This window comes from Narcine bancroftii, chromosome 3 (assembly GCF_036971445.1).
Source record: "Narcine bancroftii isolate sNarBan1 chromosome 3, sNarBan1.hap1, whole genome shotgun sequence".
Lineage (NCBI taxonomy): Eukaryota > Metazoa > Chordata > Chondrichthyes > Torpediniformes > Narcinidae > Narcine > Narcine bancroftii.
Window position 1 is genome coordinate 278,179,013 of NC_091471.1, and position 18,236 is coordinate 278,197,248.

The 18,236-nt window shown below is 44.0% G+C and overlaps 1 protein-coding gene across 8 annotated transcripts in view; it reads right to left on the minus strand.

Annotated features, from left to right (window-relative positions):
- Nucleotides 1-18,236, minus strand: part of usp22 (ubiquitin specific peptidase 22) — a 308,536-nt gene that overhangs the window by 35,564 nt on the left and 254,736 nt on the right. For all 8 annotated transcript variants that reach the window (XM_069928252.1, XM_069928251.1, XM_069928255.1 and 5 more), the window contains one exon: nucleotides 13,272-13,419. In XM_069928252.1, the coding sequence (XP_069784353.1) occupies nucleotides 13,272-13,419 (148 nt within the window). The remainder of the gene's footprint in view (nucleotides 1-13,271; nucleotides 13,420-18,236) is intronic.

The window sequence follows — 18,236 nt, forward strand, 5'->3', positions numbered from 1 at the left end:
TGGAGGAGACACAGAAGTCTGTCTTTTTCAACAATGTGGCATTAAGGCGTCATCTATTCACAGTTTGCTGTTTTTCCGTTATTGTAATAGTTAAAGAGGCGGAGGCCAACAGGTTGGATTGCGACCAGGTATGGTCCGACCTAGGAGGGGAGGTAGGCCCCTCTAGCCCGGGTAAGAAACCTGCATAGGAGAAGGCCACTCCGATATAAAACCTACGACCCAAGGACCTCGCTGCCACGTCCCAGCTTGCTTGGCCACGGCACACGAACCATGGGTGTAAAGGGTGGGGCCAGTACTGCGCACACTGCACTCCACCTAAAAGCTCCTTTGTGCAGGCCTGAGGACAAGTCCACGTCCTCCCCCTCATAAAATGCTCACAAACTCAAGCTAGCATGCTGGAACATCAGAACCATGCTAGACAAGGCTGACAGCCACCGACCTGAACGTCGGTCTGCCCTCATCGCACATGAACTCCTCAGACTTGACATCGACGTAGCCGCTCTCAGCGAAGTCCGCCTTGCAGATGTAGGCAGCCTCCAAGAACGCGGCGCGAGCTACACACTCTACTGGTCTTGCAAGCCTATGGATGAACGACGCCTATCTGGTGTAGGCTTCATGGTCAAGAACTCCATTGCCTCCAAACTCGAAACCTCCCAACAGGCCACTTAGACCGGATCATGTCCATGCGACTCCCCCTTGAAAACAAGCGTCGTATCACCCTCATCAGTGTCTATGCTCCAACCCTCCAGGCGGAACCAGCAGAAAAGGACAAGTTCTACACTGATCTGCGCAACCTCATTCAATGCACCCCTACAGCCGACAAGGTTGTCATCCTTGGCGACTTCAACGCTCGCGTCGGCAAAGATTCAGAAACCTGGCCAGGAATCCTGAGCAAGCATGGTGTCGGCAAGTGCAACGACAACGGGCGCCTCCTGTTGGAGCTCTGCGCAGAACAGCGGCTTGTCATTACAAACACCCTTTTTCAGCAGAAGGACAGCCTGAAGACTACCTGGATGCATCCCCGATCCAAACACTGGCACCTCCTGACTCGCCAAGGCAAATAGCGCCTTTGGAAGACTACACAAAAGAGTCTGGAAAAACAACCAGCTGAAAAACCTCACAAAGATTAGCGTTGTCATACCCACACTCCTGTTCGGCTCCGAATCATGGGTCCTCTACCGGCATCACCTATGGCTCCTAGAACACTTCCACCAGCGTTGTCTCCACTCTATCCTCAACATTCATTGGAGCGACTTCATCCCTAACATCGAAGTACTCAAGATGGCAGAGGCCGACAGCATCGAATCCACGCTGCTGAAGATCCAACTGCGCTGGGCAGGTCACGTCTCCAGAATGGAGATCCATCGCTTTCCCAAGATCGTGTTATATGGCGAGCTCTCCACTGGCCACCGTGACAGAGGTGCACCAAAGAAGAGGTACAAGGACTGCCTAAAGAAAGCTCTTGGTGCCTGCCACATTGACCACCGCCAGTGGGCTGATATCGCCTCAAACTGTGCATCTTGGCACCTCACAGTTTGCGGGCAGCAACCTCCTTTGAAGAAGACCGCAGAGCCCACCTCACTGACAAAAGACAAAGGAGGAAAAACCCAACACCCAACCAATTTTCCCCTGCAACCGCTGCAACTGTGTCTGCCTATCCCGCATCGGACTTGTCAGCCACAAACGAGCCTGCAGCTGACGTGGACGTTACCCCTCCATAAATCTTCGTCCGCGAAGCCAAGCCAAAGAAATAGTTAAAGTTAATGGTGAGTGGTCTGACAGTAGTCTTGCCAAGGTTTCTGTTTTTACCATTCTGGTTTTTAACTAAGCAGACTTTAATAAATAAACAATCCTTGTACGTGAATCATGGACCCTTGAGAAGAACGTGTAGTCTCTCTCTAAGGGCTTGAGCTGCCTCTAGATCAGATTTAAATCTTCCATAAACGATAGAGTCGGTTTTGCGGCCTTCGCCCTTGTGACTGTACTTGCTGATTTATCCAATATTGGATTTAGACAGAAATAAAAATCCCCCTGACCAATATACTTTGTCTACCTTCTGCTGTCCTTCATAAAGGCTTCAAAGTCATATTTTGGAGCATAAATATTCATGAATGTCTATTATTCTGCATTACAAACCTACTGGCTTGGTCAATCAATATATCTTCTATTATTAATGGTACATTTTTATTCATTAAAATTGCTATACCTCTCGCCTTTGAATCAAAAGAAGACTATATTACTTGCCCTGCCCATCCTCTCTTTTAACATGTTCCAGTTTAATAAGGTGTGTTTCCTGCAGGTAAACTAGATCCAGTTTTAGTTTTTTTAAGTGTGCCAATACATTTTTCCTTTTCCCCGTCCCGTTTAGCCCGTTAACATTCAGACTAATAAATTTTAACGTTCTATCCATACCAATTTTTAAACAAATATCGTTCAGCAATAAAACCTTTTTGATTATTCAAATAAAAGTGTGTGGCAATGCACATTCTTGTAGCGGGAAACCAGCCCCGCTTGTCATGCACGGTCGGTGGGGCAGCTGCAGCAAAGATGGTTTCGCAGGACTGTCTCTTCTGGTCTAGACCGGAAGGTCGCGTATGCACTTGGGATGTTGGGGGCGGAAACGGAGTAAGGCTTAAAGGCTGCAATGTGAGATTCAAATAAAAGCAGTTGTTATACCAGGGCTTACAGCCTGTTGTCTCAGTCTCTTCACTGTGCTCCCTCACAGCGATTACAGTGGTGACCCCGACGAGTCTCCACATTCTGAAAACTCTAAACAATGGAACAAGCAGCTGTAGGTTCCGTTGCATTGAAGCTGCCAACTTTCTGGACGAACAGAGCTTCAATGGACAGAGGAGGCACACAGCACGCTCGAACAGTTTAAAGAAGCTCTGGCCCACACTATGATGCTGGTACACCCACCACAACCTTCACCATCAATGCGTCCAACACGGATGTGGGTGCTGACCTGGAACAGATCGTCGAGGACTCCTGGCAACCCCTCACATTCTTCAGTCGACACCTGCGACCACCCAAATTGAAGTACAGCGCATTCGATAGAGTACTGCTTGCCCTTACCTGGCTGTCCACCATTTCTGTTATTTCCTGGAAGGGCATCTGTTCAGTGTCTACAATGACCACCGAGACGCTCACTTTTGCCTTAGCAAATTCCTCTGACCCGTGGTCTGCCTGACAGCAGAGACAGTTGTCCTACGTCTCTGAATTCACCACTGCTATCCGACACCTCTCTGGACAGCACAACGTTGTTGCTGATGCACTTTCCAGGCCTGCAGTCAATGCTATGTAACAGGGGATTGATCACCATGATCTGGCTCGGACCCAGCAGAAGGACCCTGAGACACTCAGCTTCAGAACAGCAATCACGGGGCGGCAGCTCCGAAATCCCCCACTGGGTGGTGACGGCACCATGCTCCCCTGTGCCGTTTTCACTGGCTAGCCCTGACCTCTCATCCCGGCCCAGTGGAGGAGAATGCCTTTCGACTTAATCCATGGTTTATTGGACCCCACCATCCGCACCACAATATTTGTTTGGCACAGCCTGCACAAAACAGGTCACTGAGTGGGCTGAGAACTGCACAGACTGCCAGATGTCCAAGGTGCAGAGACATACCAAGCACCAGCTCCAAACTTCAACGGCCCAACCCAAAGGTTCCAACACATCCATCTAGACATAGTCAGAGCCCTGCCCATCTCCTGGGGATCCCACTACCTAATCACAGTGATGGACAGATTTACTCACTGGCACCCAACCCAGACACCTTCACAGAAACATGTGCCAGGGCTTTCCTCTCCACCTGGGTCTCCTGTTTCGGTGTCCCATCAGAGGCCACGACCGACTGAGGAGCACAATTCACCTCCGCCCTGTGGATACAACTCTCCAGACTCCTGGGCACCCAGCTGCACCATACCACATCTTACCATCCTCAAGCCAACGGATGAGTCGAGCGTTTCCACCACCACCTCAAATCAGTGCTGATGGCTCGCCTTGATAAGCCCAATTGGGTGGATGAGATGCCCTGGGTTCTCTTAGGCATTCGCACAGTACCCAAAGATGACCTCGGGACCTCCTCAGCCAAACTAGTCTATGGCGAGACCATTGCAGTGCCTGGACAGTTCCTTTCCCCTGCAACCAAGCATGACGCCGACGCCGCTGTCAACCTTGAGCAGCTGTGTGACAAACTGGGTTCCATCGCACCGCACCCCACCCCCCCCATCGCGACATGGCCAACCGCCTTACAACTATCCCCCAAACTTGTCTTCCTGTGAGTATGTGTTTGTGCGTGGGGGCGCACACAGAGCTCCCCTTCAATGACCTTATGAGGGCCCATTCAGGGTGCTACACTGCAAAGCTTCAACGTTCACCCTTGACATTGGGGGCAGAGAGGAGGTATTCATGCTGGACCATTTAAAGCCAGCACATATGGACTTGTCCCAGCCAGTACAGTCTCCCCAACCAGCATGTAGAGGTTGGCCGCCTAAACAGCACACCTCTCCCGCGATGCATTGCAAGGGCAATGGTGCTGGTTCTTGGGGGGGAGGTTGTAGTGGCGAACTGGCCCCGCTTGTCACGCGTGGTTAGCGGAGAAGCCACAGCAAGAATTGTGTCGTGGGACTGTCTCTTTCAGTCCAGACCAGAAGGTCGCATACATGCTTGTGTCCAATGATGCGAGTATCAGGACCCTGGGGGCGGGAATGGAGTAAGGCTTAAAGGGTGCAGCGCGAGATTCAAATAAAAGCAGTTGTGATACCAGATCTCATAGCCTGTTGTCTCAGTATCTTCGCTGTGCTCATTCACAACACGCTACAAGTGTTCTTTTTCCTTTAAAAAACATACATAGCGCCCCCGCTCTGACGGTGTCGTAAACAAAAAATTCTGGAAGGCCATGAAAAAAGCCCGCGGAATCTTCCAAGAAAGAAGAACCCTCCCTTTAGCGCCATCTTGCAAAACCGCTCCTCTCCCAGTGCCATTATCCACCTTAGGCCGGAGTCTCCACCCTCTACTACTTTTTAACAAATTGTGCAAATTTCCTTAACATTTAAATAAATACAAGACGGTTCAAATAAATACTTTTTAACTTGATCCTATTGTAAACATTCTTCTTAATCTTCTTGTTTAATATCCTCTATCTTTCATAATCTTCTTAAAAAGTCTTCCACTTTTTCCTTTGTTTTATTAAAACGTCGATTGCCACCTGTTGCTCCGATCCTCAGAGTCACAGGATATATCATCGAGTATTTTATATTCTTTGACCACAATTGCTTTTTTACGTCAACAAACTTAAAGTTGGGCTAAAGTCTTGAAAGAATAACACCTTTCCACTGTCAATCTCAAGCAGGCCATTGTGTTGTTTGGAGTAATCAAATGCTGCTATGAAAACCACTTCCTGTTCCTGGAAACTCTAAAGTCTTACTAGGACTGGCTGTGGACTCTACTCATCAGAACTTCTGTGTCCAAGGGTCTGATGAACCCTTTCTATTTGTAGTTTTCTGTTGGAATTTATTTTCTCTCAACACTCGTGGGATCCAAGGTATAAAGCAGTTCACCAGGTCTCTCCCTTTGGTCCCTTCCTTCAGACCAATAATTTGAACATTATTGCATCTGCTGAAATTCTCCATGTGGTCAATCTTATCCAGCATAGCTGGTTTATCTTTGCGTCTTCTTCCAAAACTTTCAGCTTTTCTTGTGCTTTAACCAAGTCAACTTCCATTTGGCCCATTTGTTCCATTAAATCATCAATTGACTATTTAAATTCAGACATCCTCACTTCAGTTTCAACACCCATGAAATGATTGCATAAAGTCTCTATCTTTTCCAGGATTATATTCAGGTCTTGCGCTGACCCCCCCCCCCCCCACCCCCCCCACCCAGGACAGGGCTCAGTCGTTCTCAAGACCCCTCTTGTGCTGCTCCCTTTCGGGCTTTCACTCGACGTTCCTGGCTGAGTCGGTACGGTGTCTCTTCCAATTTTGGTTTCTGCTGTCTTGGCTTCTTAATTAATTTATTCGTCCACAGTGAAAAAAAAATTCATAATTTTAAACTTTAAACCATCTTTTTAAAACTCTTCACAGAGAGCTCATCCAAGACAAATCTGTCAAGTTCCTTCGCAAAGCCACACCCCCAACCATTCAGCTTTTTTTAACTATTTTTAAAATTTTTAATAAATTTTATTTTTCAGTTGCATCAAAACATATAGTATTTATCCATAACATAAGAATAATAAAAACTATGACACAAAAGTAATACAGTTTTTATATATTTTCTCCCCCACCCACCCCTCTCCCTCCCCATAAAAGTAGGAAAAAAAATGAAAAAGCTTGTATCATAAACCTCTACCTTTTAATTAATTAATTGCAGTTTTCATAATAATTTTAAACCATAACTAATTAGGGCAGTTGGATGGGGGGTGGTGGTGTATGCTGCAGGCAAAGTTGTAGCAATAAAATCCATGTAGGGTTTCCAAATTTTTCTGGTTGATTCTCTCTAATGGTATACAATTTAATAATTCCGTTCGCCATCTATTCAACCCCACAATATCACCCGATTTCCATGCTATAGATTTCTTTGCTATTGCTGTTGCCACACTTACAAACTTCTTTTGATAATTGGGAAATATCTCTCAATAAAAATACTCTGGGATCCTTCAAAATTTGCGTCTTCAAACCTCGTCCCAATAAAATACTTATATCCTTCCAAAACTAATCTACCTTTTCACATTGCCAGACTGCATGCAGGAAAGCTCCTACTTCTTTATTACATCTCAAACATTGATCAGAACAATTCGAATGAAGTGCATGTATTATGTATGGAGTATAATATTGAAATAAAAGATTAAATTGTACTATTGGATATCTAACATTAATTGTATTCGTTACACTTTCGTAGCATAATTTTGACCATACTTCTTCTTGAATCTGAATATTTAAATCTTTTTCCCATCTGGATTTAGAACCATTCAGCTTTCTGAGCACGTTTTCCATTGAAATAGTAACTGCTCTCACTTCCCTTCCCTGATACCCTTTGACATCCGGCACACCTACAATGTCTTCCCCAGTGAAGACTGATGCAAATTACTCATTTAGTTCCTCCGTCATCTCCTTGTCTCCCATTATTAATTCTCCAATGTCATTTTCTCGTGGACCTATCTCTCACCTCTCTTTTACTCTTTATATACTGGAAGAAGCCTTTTGTATTTTCTTTGATATTATTTGCTGGTCTACTTTCAAGCTTCTTCTTTTGCCTCCTTATGAGTTTTTTAGTCGCCTTCTCTAAGTTTATAAAAACTTCCCAATCCTCTCGCCACTAATTTTTGTTTCCTCGTCTGCCCTCTCTTTTGCTTTCATCTTGGTTTTGACTTCCCTTGTCAGCCACAGTTGTGACATTTTCCATTTGAATATTTCCTCTTTTTTGGAATGTATTTATCCTACACCTTCCTCATTTCTTGCAGAATCTCCACCCATTGCTGCTCTGTCGCCTTCCCTACTTGTGCCCCCTTCCGATCGACTTTGGACAGTCCCTCTCTCATGCTGCTGTATTTCCCTTCACTCCATTGAATTACCGACACATCTGACTTTACTTTCTCCTAGTTAAATCTCAAATTGAACGCAATCATATATTGCGATTATTGTCCTCTAATGGTTCCTTTACTCTAAGCTCTCTAATCACCTCGGGTGCATTACACAATACCCACTCCAGTACAGCTGATCCCCTCATGGACTCTTCAACAAGCTGCTCTCGAAAGACATCTTGTAGGCTTCCTACAAAATCGCTCTCTTGAGATCCAGTCCCAACCTGGTTTTCCCAATATGCTTGCAGGTTAAAATTCCCCCATGACTACCAGAACATTGCCTTTCTGTTTTCTATTTGCTTTTGCGAATTTTCTCCACATCCTGGCTACTCTTTGAAGGCCTGTATATTACTGTCAACAGTTTATTTTTACCCTTGCCATTTCTTAACACAACCCACAATGATTCTATATCTTCTGGCCCTATATCACTTCTTTCTAATGATTTAATCTTATTCCTTACCAACAGTACCCCCTCTGCTTACCTGCCTATCCTTTGATACTGTGTACATTCAGCTCCTAATGACATCCATCCCCACTGTTATGGCTACTACGTCACAGCTGCCAATCTAGTTGTACTACAAAGTCATCCACTGTATTTCTTATGCTGCTTGATTGTACATACAAAATATTTAGCACTTTATTTATTATTTGACCCTGTGTCTCTGTTGGATTGCAACATATCCCCATGCCTGCAATTGTGTCCTATCTGCCTGTTATTCTCCATAAACTCCCTACCAGTTGACCCAACTTGTGCACCAACCACCACTTCCTCTGCCTCTCACCCCACCGCGAATCAAGAATAAACACCCCCACCAATTACATTCACAAACCTCCCTGCAGGATATTGGTTTTCTTTGAGTTCAGGTGTAACCCGTCCCACTTGTTACCTCTTCCCCAGAAAAGGTTCCACTGATTCAAGAACTTGAAACCCTGCCCCATGAACCATCTCCTCAGTCACTCATTTGTCTGTACAGCCTTCCTGTTCTGACCTTCCCTAACTCTTGGCACTGGGAGTAATCAAGAGATAACCACCTTGGAGGTCCTGCTCTTCAGCCTCTTTCCTAACTCCTGAAACTTACTTTACAGGACCTCTGCCCAACTTCTGCCTATGTTATTGGTACCATACAGTATGCCCCACAACCTCTGGCTGATCACCCTTCCCCCTTAAGATAATTCTGCACCCACTCAGAGTCATCCTGGACCCGAGGATCCAGGAGGCTACACACTATCCTGGAGTCTTTTTTGTGGCTGCAAAATCTCCTAACTGTTCCCTGGACTATCGAGTCCCCTCTATCGCTCTACCTGAACACCCTTCCCTTCTGAGGCTCAGAGCTAACCATGATCCTATTGGTCAGGGTGCTGCCTGGTCCAGATAGGTCATCCTTCCCCCTTCTCCCCTCCACCAGCAGTATCCAAAGGGGTATACTTGTTGCTGAGGGGGATGGCCACAGGGGTGCTCTGCAGTGTCTCCCTATTCCTTTTCCCTCTCCTGTTACCTTGCTACCTTCCATCTGCCTCCTCTGGGTCTGATTGAAGCCCTGTAACTCCTGTACATCACCCCCTCTGCCCCCCAAATGATCCAGAGATTCAGTACCAGTTCCCCAACACACTCCTCGAACTTCCCTTCTTTTTAATGGCTAATTAGCCAATGAAGGGATTGAAAAGAGCACCTACCACTCCCAATGCTTTTTAAAGACAAGAGTGAACCTTCACCTTTACCTTCAAGGACAAAGCCATCAGGATGCACGTGATGTGTGGTCTAAAGAGGGCAAAGACGTTGAGGGCCCTTACCACCCCAACCACAGCATCTTTCATCTATTCTCATTGGGAAAGAGATATAAGACTATCAGAGCCAACACCACCAGGCTGAGAAGCAGCTTCTTCCCACAGGCAGTGAAATGCTGAATGACCAAAGGAACTGTTCATACAACTATCAGGGACTCTAATATTTATAAAACAATATTCATTTATTTATTCTTTTATCTGTATATTTGTTCTGCGTATGTATTGTTTATTTGTATGTGTTATGTCTGGTTGTGTATCTGAATGTTTCGCATTGAGAACCAGAGAACGCTGTTTCATCGGGTGATACAGTAGCATCCCCATTATTTGACACCTAATGTCAGATTTGGAAATTTTCTGGTTGATTAAGACTCACTCTTCCAATGCCTAACTAATACACTTGTATTAAGAATACATTGTTTAAAAGACAAAAGACAGTGCAAAATGTAAAGTAATTTAAAAAATCAGTATTGTAGTCATTAATTATGTAAAGTTCATTTTTAATCAGATAATTCCTGTAACTTACAAATTTAAATTCGAACCCCGGTTGCTGGTGCAGTAACAGTGTTGCACTAGCTGCTATGCTAACCATCATAATTAACCCCTGCCAATTTTAAACGCATATTTTTACCTAACTTATATGACTGCGTCTAGGACGACTCAAATGTTGCCTCAAAATCAGGGTTGTCTTGTTTGCTGAGTCTAAAATCTGCACTTTGACAGTGAAGTCTCAACACCTCTTCCATCTTCCCACTCCATATCCTATCCCCATCCTGCCATCTCTGACTCTTGTCCCAGTCAGGCCCTCGGCATACTCTACCATCATCCACTCACTGACAACCCTACTCACCTCCACTCAAGTGTCCCAGTCAGGCCCTTGCCCCACTTTCCTTGCAATGACAACCTGACTCACCCTCACGAAAGTATCCTGGTCAGGCCCTTGGTGCATGTTCCTCATGCTGACAACCAGACTCACCTCCATGCAAGTGGCGAAAGAGAAGAGAATGCGTGCGCATTGAGGGGCATTGCTAGTTCAGCAAGCAATCCTGCACATATCCAACAAAGTCTCAGCACTCCCCCATGGGGTCCATCTGCCCAGTCTTACTTACTCACAATCTATTTATTTATGTACAGGTATTTCCTTGAAATTTTTTGCTGGTTGTTTGAATTTGAATTCCTGATAAAGGGGATTTTACTGTATACGAGAATAGCAATAATCATTAATCTCAGTACGTTTATTTAAACAGTAGAATTTTAGGCAAAACGAGGTGGTTCTAGAATAAATAAGAAGAGCTGTGTTTTGCTTCAGACAAGTTTTGTGTGGGCATGGGTAGGCATTTTACATTAAAGAGGCAAAATTAAAAGTGGCCAAATTGCTCACCTCCCAGACATCTGTTTTAGCATTTTCATTTTGCCCAAAATTGTAGGATTAGGCATTTAGTCCAAAGAAGTAAGATTTCAAGGCCCTGGGAGAGGCCATAGGTTTGGGATATTGAGTTGCCTTGGCATATTGAGTTGCCCAATTAATTGGTTCATCTCCTCAACAGTTTCAGAAGAAGAGGAATTCTGACCCACCCAATTAAAAAGAAGTGGCATGGAAGGGCAGTGCTTAGTACTGCAGTTCCAGATTCAGTCCTGGTCTTGGACTCCGTCAGTGTGAATTTGCATTTGACCACATTGGTTTCTCCCAGATTATCAAATTTCCTTCCACATGCTAAATGGTTAATCTGTTACTGTAAATTACAGTAATAGGTGGGAGGCAGGACACCTTGGGTGTGAGGAGGGGTGGGGATAACAGGAAAAGTTGATAGAGATGAAGGAGGGCAAGTAGTACATGCAGGTGGGTGCTTGATGGTCAGTTAGGATCAAGTTGGCTAAGGGTCTCTTTCCTTGACTGGAATCACTGGCAATTTCCTGCAGCAGTTTTTTTTTTGCATGAAATCTGCAGTCAGACATCATGAAGCAAATCTGAGAAGCAACTTGACAGCAGCATTAAACCATTCATGAGAAATAATGCAAAACATTCAAAGTGAAAATCAGGACAATTTAAATTTGCATTGAGAGAAATATCTTCAAATATTTTTACATCCTATTCCAGAAAACAAAAAGGAATCTGAAACCATGAACAAATGACTACCACCATAATCATGGCATTAGACCAAGAGACAGCTTTAATTGGTATGTGTTCAAACTCAAGCTGTCAACCTTGTGATATCTGTCTCTGAGGCCAATATCAGAACATCCTTCAAGAGGGTGAACCTTTGCAGGGCATCAGACCCTGATGGCGTACCTGGCAGGGTACTGAAAATCTGTGCCAATCAACACGCTGGAGTATTCACAGACATTTTCAATCTCTCACTGCTGCAGTCGGATATTCCCTGCTTCAAAATGGCATCAATCATACCCGGTATCCAAGAAGAGCAGAGTGAGCTGTCTCAATAACAATCACCATGAGCACTCACATCTACCGTGATGAAATGCTTTGAAAGGTTGGTCATGGCCTGAGGAAAGATCAATACCCTCTGCAATTTGCCGACCATCACAATCGCTCCAGAGCAGATGCAATCTCATTGGCTCTCCACTCAGCCCTAGATCACCTACACAGCCACACAAACATTAGACTATTTTTCATCAACCATAGCTCAGGTTTCAACACCATCATACCCTCTGCAACTGGATCCTTGACTTCCTCATCAGAAGACCACAGTCAACACGTATTGGAAACAACATCTTCTCTCTGGCAATCAACACAGGTGCACCACAAGGATGAGTGCTTAGCCCACTGCTCTACTCACTCTACACCTGTGACTGTGTATCTAGGTACAATTCAAATGCCATCTACAAATTTGCCGATGACACCACTGTCGTTGCAGAATCACTGGCGGCAATGAGGAAGCATATAGGAGTGACATAGATCAGTTGGTTGAGTGGTGTCACAACAATAACTTTGCACTCAATGTTAGAAAAACTAAGGAACTGATTATGGACTTCAGGAGGGGGAAATCAAGAGAACACAAACCAGAGGTCAGCAGTGGAAAGGGTAAAGAATTTTAAATTCTTAACTGTCAACATCTCTGAAGATCCATCCTGGGGACTTCATGTTGATGCAATCATGAAAAAGGCTCACCAGTGGCTACACTTCATCAGGATTTGAGATTTGGTTTGTCACAAAGACTCTTGCAAATTTCTACAGGTGTACTGTGGAGAGCATTCTGACTGGTGCATCACTGCCTGGTGTGGAGGGGCCAATGCACAAAACAGGAAAAAACTACAGAGAGTTGTGAACTTGGCCATCATGGGCATCAGTCTTCACTCCATTAAGGAAGTCTACAAGAGGTGTCTCAAGAAAGCAGCCTTCATCCTCAAGGACCCTCACCACCCAGGCCATGCCCTCTTCTTACTGCTACCATCAGGAAGGAATTAAGGAGCCTGAAGATGAAAACACAGCTTCTTCCCCTCTGCCATCAGATTTCTGAATGAACAATGAACCATAGACACTACCTCACTTCCTCTTCTTTTCCACTAATTTATTTTATAAGGGAATTCCCAGCAATAGTTTTATCTGTAATGAATTTTATGACATGTTCATGAAAATAAATTATGATTCTAATTCCCATTTTTATTTTACAAACACATACTTCGCAACTTTGTTGCAGATACCCAAGTCTGGTGTGTCATTATTCAAGCCTCGGCTCAACCAACATTTCCACCTGCAATCATAATGCTGGGTTTGGTTTGATCAAGCACCACAGATTCACCTGCACACCATCCACATTAATTGTCTGTTTAAAAATTGCATGGCTTGGCCCAGAGATGCTGCCACCATGTTTGCGGCTGCTGCGATGAGCAGCTGTGAACAATGTTGCCGTGAATGAATGCTTGGCTTGTTTCCTCTTTAATCCATACCTTTGCAGTGCCTATGTAGAACATCTAGTGCAGCGATCAGAAACTCGTGTGCATCCTGCTGCTCGTACCCTGCTAAATGTCGTGCATGCGTCCACACCAAGTGCAGTAACCTATATGGAATATGTGGAGATCGATATCCAGAGTAGAACTGTGTGAAAGAAAAACAAGTGAGAACATAAAAACCCACTTCTCTATCCCCACCACAGTTGATCAAACACTATTTCAAGAATCAGCACAAAAAATTCAACACATTTTAAAAGGTCATGTGAATTAACATTGAATTAATTGTATGCTTTCAGCTGCACCGGGGCAAGACGGAATTACAGTGTGACATTTGACCAGAAACATGGGGAACAAAGATGCTCAATAACCAGCAATTGAAGAATTGTTTTAAAAACACCAATAAAACTGTTTTTTTTAAACATGTGCTTTGTGCATGGTAGGTCATGTTTAACAAATCTTGTAGAGTTTTTTGAGGAGGATACCAAGAAAGTAGATGAAGGAAAAGCCTTTGACAAGGTCCCACATGGGAGGTTAGTTCAGAAGGTTAAGTCACGAGGTATCCACGGAGAGGTTGCAAACTGGATTCAAAATTGGCTGCGTGGGAGAAAACAGAGAGTGGTAGTGGATAGTTGCTTCTCAGACTGGAGGCCTGCAAATAGTAGTGTGCTTCAGGGATCTGTCTTGGGACCATTGTTGTTTGCTGTCTATATCAGTGATCTAGATGAAAATGTGGTAAACTGGATCAGTAAGTTTACTGATGACACAGAGATAGGAGGCGTTGTGGACAGTGAGGATGATTTTCAAAGCTTGCAGAGGGATCAACTGGGAGAATGGGCCAAAAAAAATGGCAGATGGAGTTTAATGCAGATAAGTGTGAGGTGTTGCATTTTAGAAGAGTAAACCAAGGTAGGTCATACACAGTAAATGGTAGGGCACTAAGGAGTGCAGAGGAGCAAAGGGATCTGGGAATACAGATATATAATTCCCTGAAGGTGGCATCACAGCTGGACAGGGTTGTAAAGAAAGCTTTTGGCATCTTAGCCTTTATAAATCAAAGTATTGAGTATAGGAATTGAAGTTGTTTAAGACATTGGTGAGACCAAATTTGGAATATTGTGTGCAGTTCTGGTCGCCTAACTACAGGAAGGCTTTCAGTAAGATTGAAAGAATGCAGAGAGGATTTATTAAGATGTTACCAGGTCTTCAGAAGTTCAGTTACAGGGAAAGACTAAACAGGTTAGGACTCATGCCTGAAATGTTGGTGATGTATCTTTACCTTTGCTACATAAAGCCAATGTTTGACCTGCTGAGTTTCACTTAATCACGGTGTCAACAGAATTCTGTGTTTTTACCCCTTAAACAGGTAAGGACTTTATTCCTTGGAGCAAAAAAGAATGAGGGGAGATTTGATATAGGTTAACATGATTATGAGAGGTATAGACAGAGAGGATGCGAGTTGGCTTTTTTCCACTTAGATTGAGGGAGATAAATACGAGAGATCATGGTTTTAAGCTGAAAGGGGAAAGGTTTAGGGGGAACATTAGGGGAAAGTTCTTCACTCAGGCAGTGGTGGGAGTGTGGAATGAGCTGCCATCTGATGTGAATGCAGGTTCGAACTTAAGCTTTAAGAATAAATTGGTTAGATACATGGATGGGAGAGGTTTGGAGGGTTATAGAATGGGAGCAGGTCAATGGGACTAGCAAGACTAGAAGGGCCGAATGGCCTGTTTTCTGTGCTGTAGTGTTCTATTGAACCCGCAGCAACTATCATTCATTTGTTCATACAATGACAATGCAGGAAGAACTATATGAAAAAAGATTGAAAGATGCCAAACAGAGATCTGAAAGAGAACCTACCCCAGCAGAGTACATTACTTGGTGGAAACAATCACATATCATTTTGTGTTCTACTTGTTTCTCGTGGATTTTTTCAAAAGGAAGAGACACAACAACGCAATCAGTGCAAATGTTTCTACAAAAAGCATCGTTTAAAAACATATCAGCTGGTCCCACCTTTCCTGACATTGGCTGCATCAACCTCTTAATTTCATTCAGGGAGAATATGAACGGTAGATTTTCTGATGACTAATTTTTCTGCAGACTATTTGGTTCTTTAACGAAAAACAATGAGCATAAACAAAAATGTGTGAGGTAATGCTGGAGTTGATGGATCGAATTTTGACCTGGAAACGAATCAAATGCTGGAAAAGTCTGATCTACATCTGAAAAAGAGAGACAGATGACTTCAGGGTTTCAGGTTGAAATCTTTTATCAGAATGTACCCAGTTGCTACGTTAACTGGGTGCAACTGGGCAGCAGGTGTTTCATGAGCCAGAAGGGTCTTCTGGCTTTTAAATGTTTAAAAAAATTGAACAACAAAAACGCTCGCCCAGAAAATGCTGCCTGATCGAAAAAAATCTTTTTAATAACAACCAATAACACCAAAAATTACCACTTTAATGGTTTGTTCAGAAAATATCACTTGTTAGTATTTACATAAAGCAGCTGGAGCCCAATCTAGAATCACTTCCAACAGCCAACCATGCACCCGTGATTATAGACAAATTCACTTAAATTGTAGCGTCATTTTATCACAAGCATTTTAATCTAGAGCAGGGACATTTACGTACAAAAAGGGAAAATCTGCATGTTTCATTAATAAGATTTGAGGTTTGCTATTTACTGCTTCTCCCTATTTGTTCCAGAAGGTAGTGGTTAAGTACCTAATTAAATTGCTGAAGTCCATTGTGTTGTGAAGATACGCGCTGTGCCTTAGCCAAGAGTTCTGCAGAAAGGGAGTTCCAGGATTAAGACCACAGGATGATGTGTAACCTCATATACATGCAGATGCTGCATTCCTGTGTCATGGCTACCTCTGAAATTCAAATTGTTCTTGGACATCTCCTCCCGCCACTTCCTGGGGAGGAGACCCCATTCCATTCAGCCAGTTTCTCTGCTCTATCACATCCGTTTGACAACGAGGGCCTCAGAGATGTATTTTTTTTTTGTAAATGGCTTCTTTTCTACCATATTTGCAAGACTTTCAACTAAATTTTGTAATTCTGCTCCCCCATCTGTCCCCATCCAGAGTGAGGAAAGTTTCCCTTGTTCCCAGCAGCCTCCCAAATTAACAGATCGTCCCCATTGTTCCCGCCTCAAAACCATAGAACACAACAGCACAGAAACAGGCCCTTCAACACCAACAAAATTTCGCCATAATTTTGTCACAATTCCCTGCTATGCCCACAAACCACTCGTCTCCTCACTGCAATGAAGGAAGATATGATATTTGTTCTTCAAGCTCAACCCTTCTCATCACCTAACCACCCATATTTCCAGGCTGCAATTCACTAGCACTTCTTTCAATCTTGTGTTTCATGTTTGGCACTCTTGATCTCTTAGAGAAACTGATTGCAGATTGCATCACCATTTAGCAGAGAACATAAGGGCTACTTTGAGATTCCAGCAACCCATCAGTTTAATTTTCCAGCCATCTCTCACCCTGATCTCAATCTCTGCCACCTCGCACTGGACCAAATAAGATAATTCAGGGGAACAAAGCATCTTCCATTTGGGCCGTGAATACTGAATGCACAGACTTCTGATAGTCGCCAATTTCCAGTTATGACACAAGATTATTCATGTGTGCTCAATTTCTTTCTCTGCGATGTTCTGACGTATTGAACATTTTCTTTTGCTTCAGATCTCCAGCATTTGCTATAGTCTTCCTCTCATCACTTCCGGTCCTTTGATTTTAAAAAAAATTATTCTCTATTAATGAGTCAACTCTGAAGACACTGTTTCACCTGGATAACCCAGGTCTCTACCCCACGTCTTTCCTTTGATCTTTCCACACTTCCCTTTCCTGCAACTTAAAATACACACAATGATTGACATGCTGAATATTTCCATACAGGTGAACCATGGAGAGCATTCTGGTTGGTTGCATCACTGCCTGGTGTGGAGGCGCCAGCTCTCAGGACAAAATAAGAGGGTTGTTAACTGGGCCTGTGACATCGCAGGAACCAGACTTCACTCCATCAAGGATACTGACATGAGGCGGTGTCTTAAAAAAGCTGCCTCTAACCTCAAAGACTCCACCACCCAGGCCACGCCCTCTTCAATCTGCTGCCATTGGGGAAAAGGTCCAGGAGCCTAAAGACGAGCACTCAGCGGCACGAGGGCAGTTTCTTCCCCGTTGCCATCAGATTCCTGAATGAACAATGAACCAAACACACTGCCTTACTTTTCATACGCTATTTTAATTTTTTTATTTTTAGTAATGCTGTAAGATGGTTCTAATCTGACCGTTTGCTCTACGACGCTGCTGCAAACCCCGAATTTCATGACAGTAAATCCTGATTCATCCCTGGTTCCCCTTGACAATCTAACCTTCAGAGGGCTTAGGTTTCAGTGCTGGTGACAAAGCAGGTTTGGGAAGTGTCTGCTGTAATAACATGGCCACCCATTTCAATTCTCCATCCCTTTCCCTTGATGACATGTCTGTTCATGGACTCAAGTACTGCCAGTATGAGACCACCTGTAAATTGGGGGAATAACACATCTTCCAACTGGGCACCCTCCAACCAGATGGCCTTAATATCGAAGTGCCTGGCTTTTGTTAAAATTCCTCCCCCCCTCCCCCTTGCTCACCCCCCACCCCAGATGTCTCTCCATTGCCTGTCTAATTTTGCTCAGACATGATAAATTCCACCTAGTCCCTTATCACATCCAATCATCACCTTTTGTTGGTCTGGATTCCTCCCCCATTCTTTGAATTCTGAGACTTTTTTATATCCTGTTTCTGCCTTTTCTGATTTTTCCTTGAAGAAGGGTCCAGGCCCGAAATGTCAGCAATATATTTTTGTCAAAAAGATCCTAGATGCTGAATAAACCAGCTGAGTTCCTCCACTTAAGAGTGGTATGTGAGTGGAAAGAAAAAGGTTGAGAACCACTGTGTTA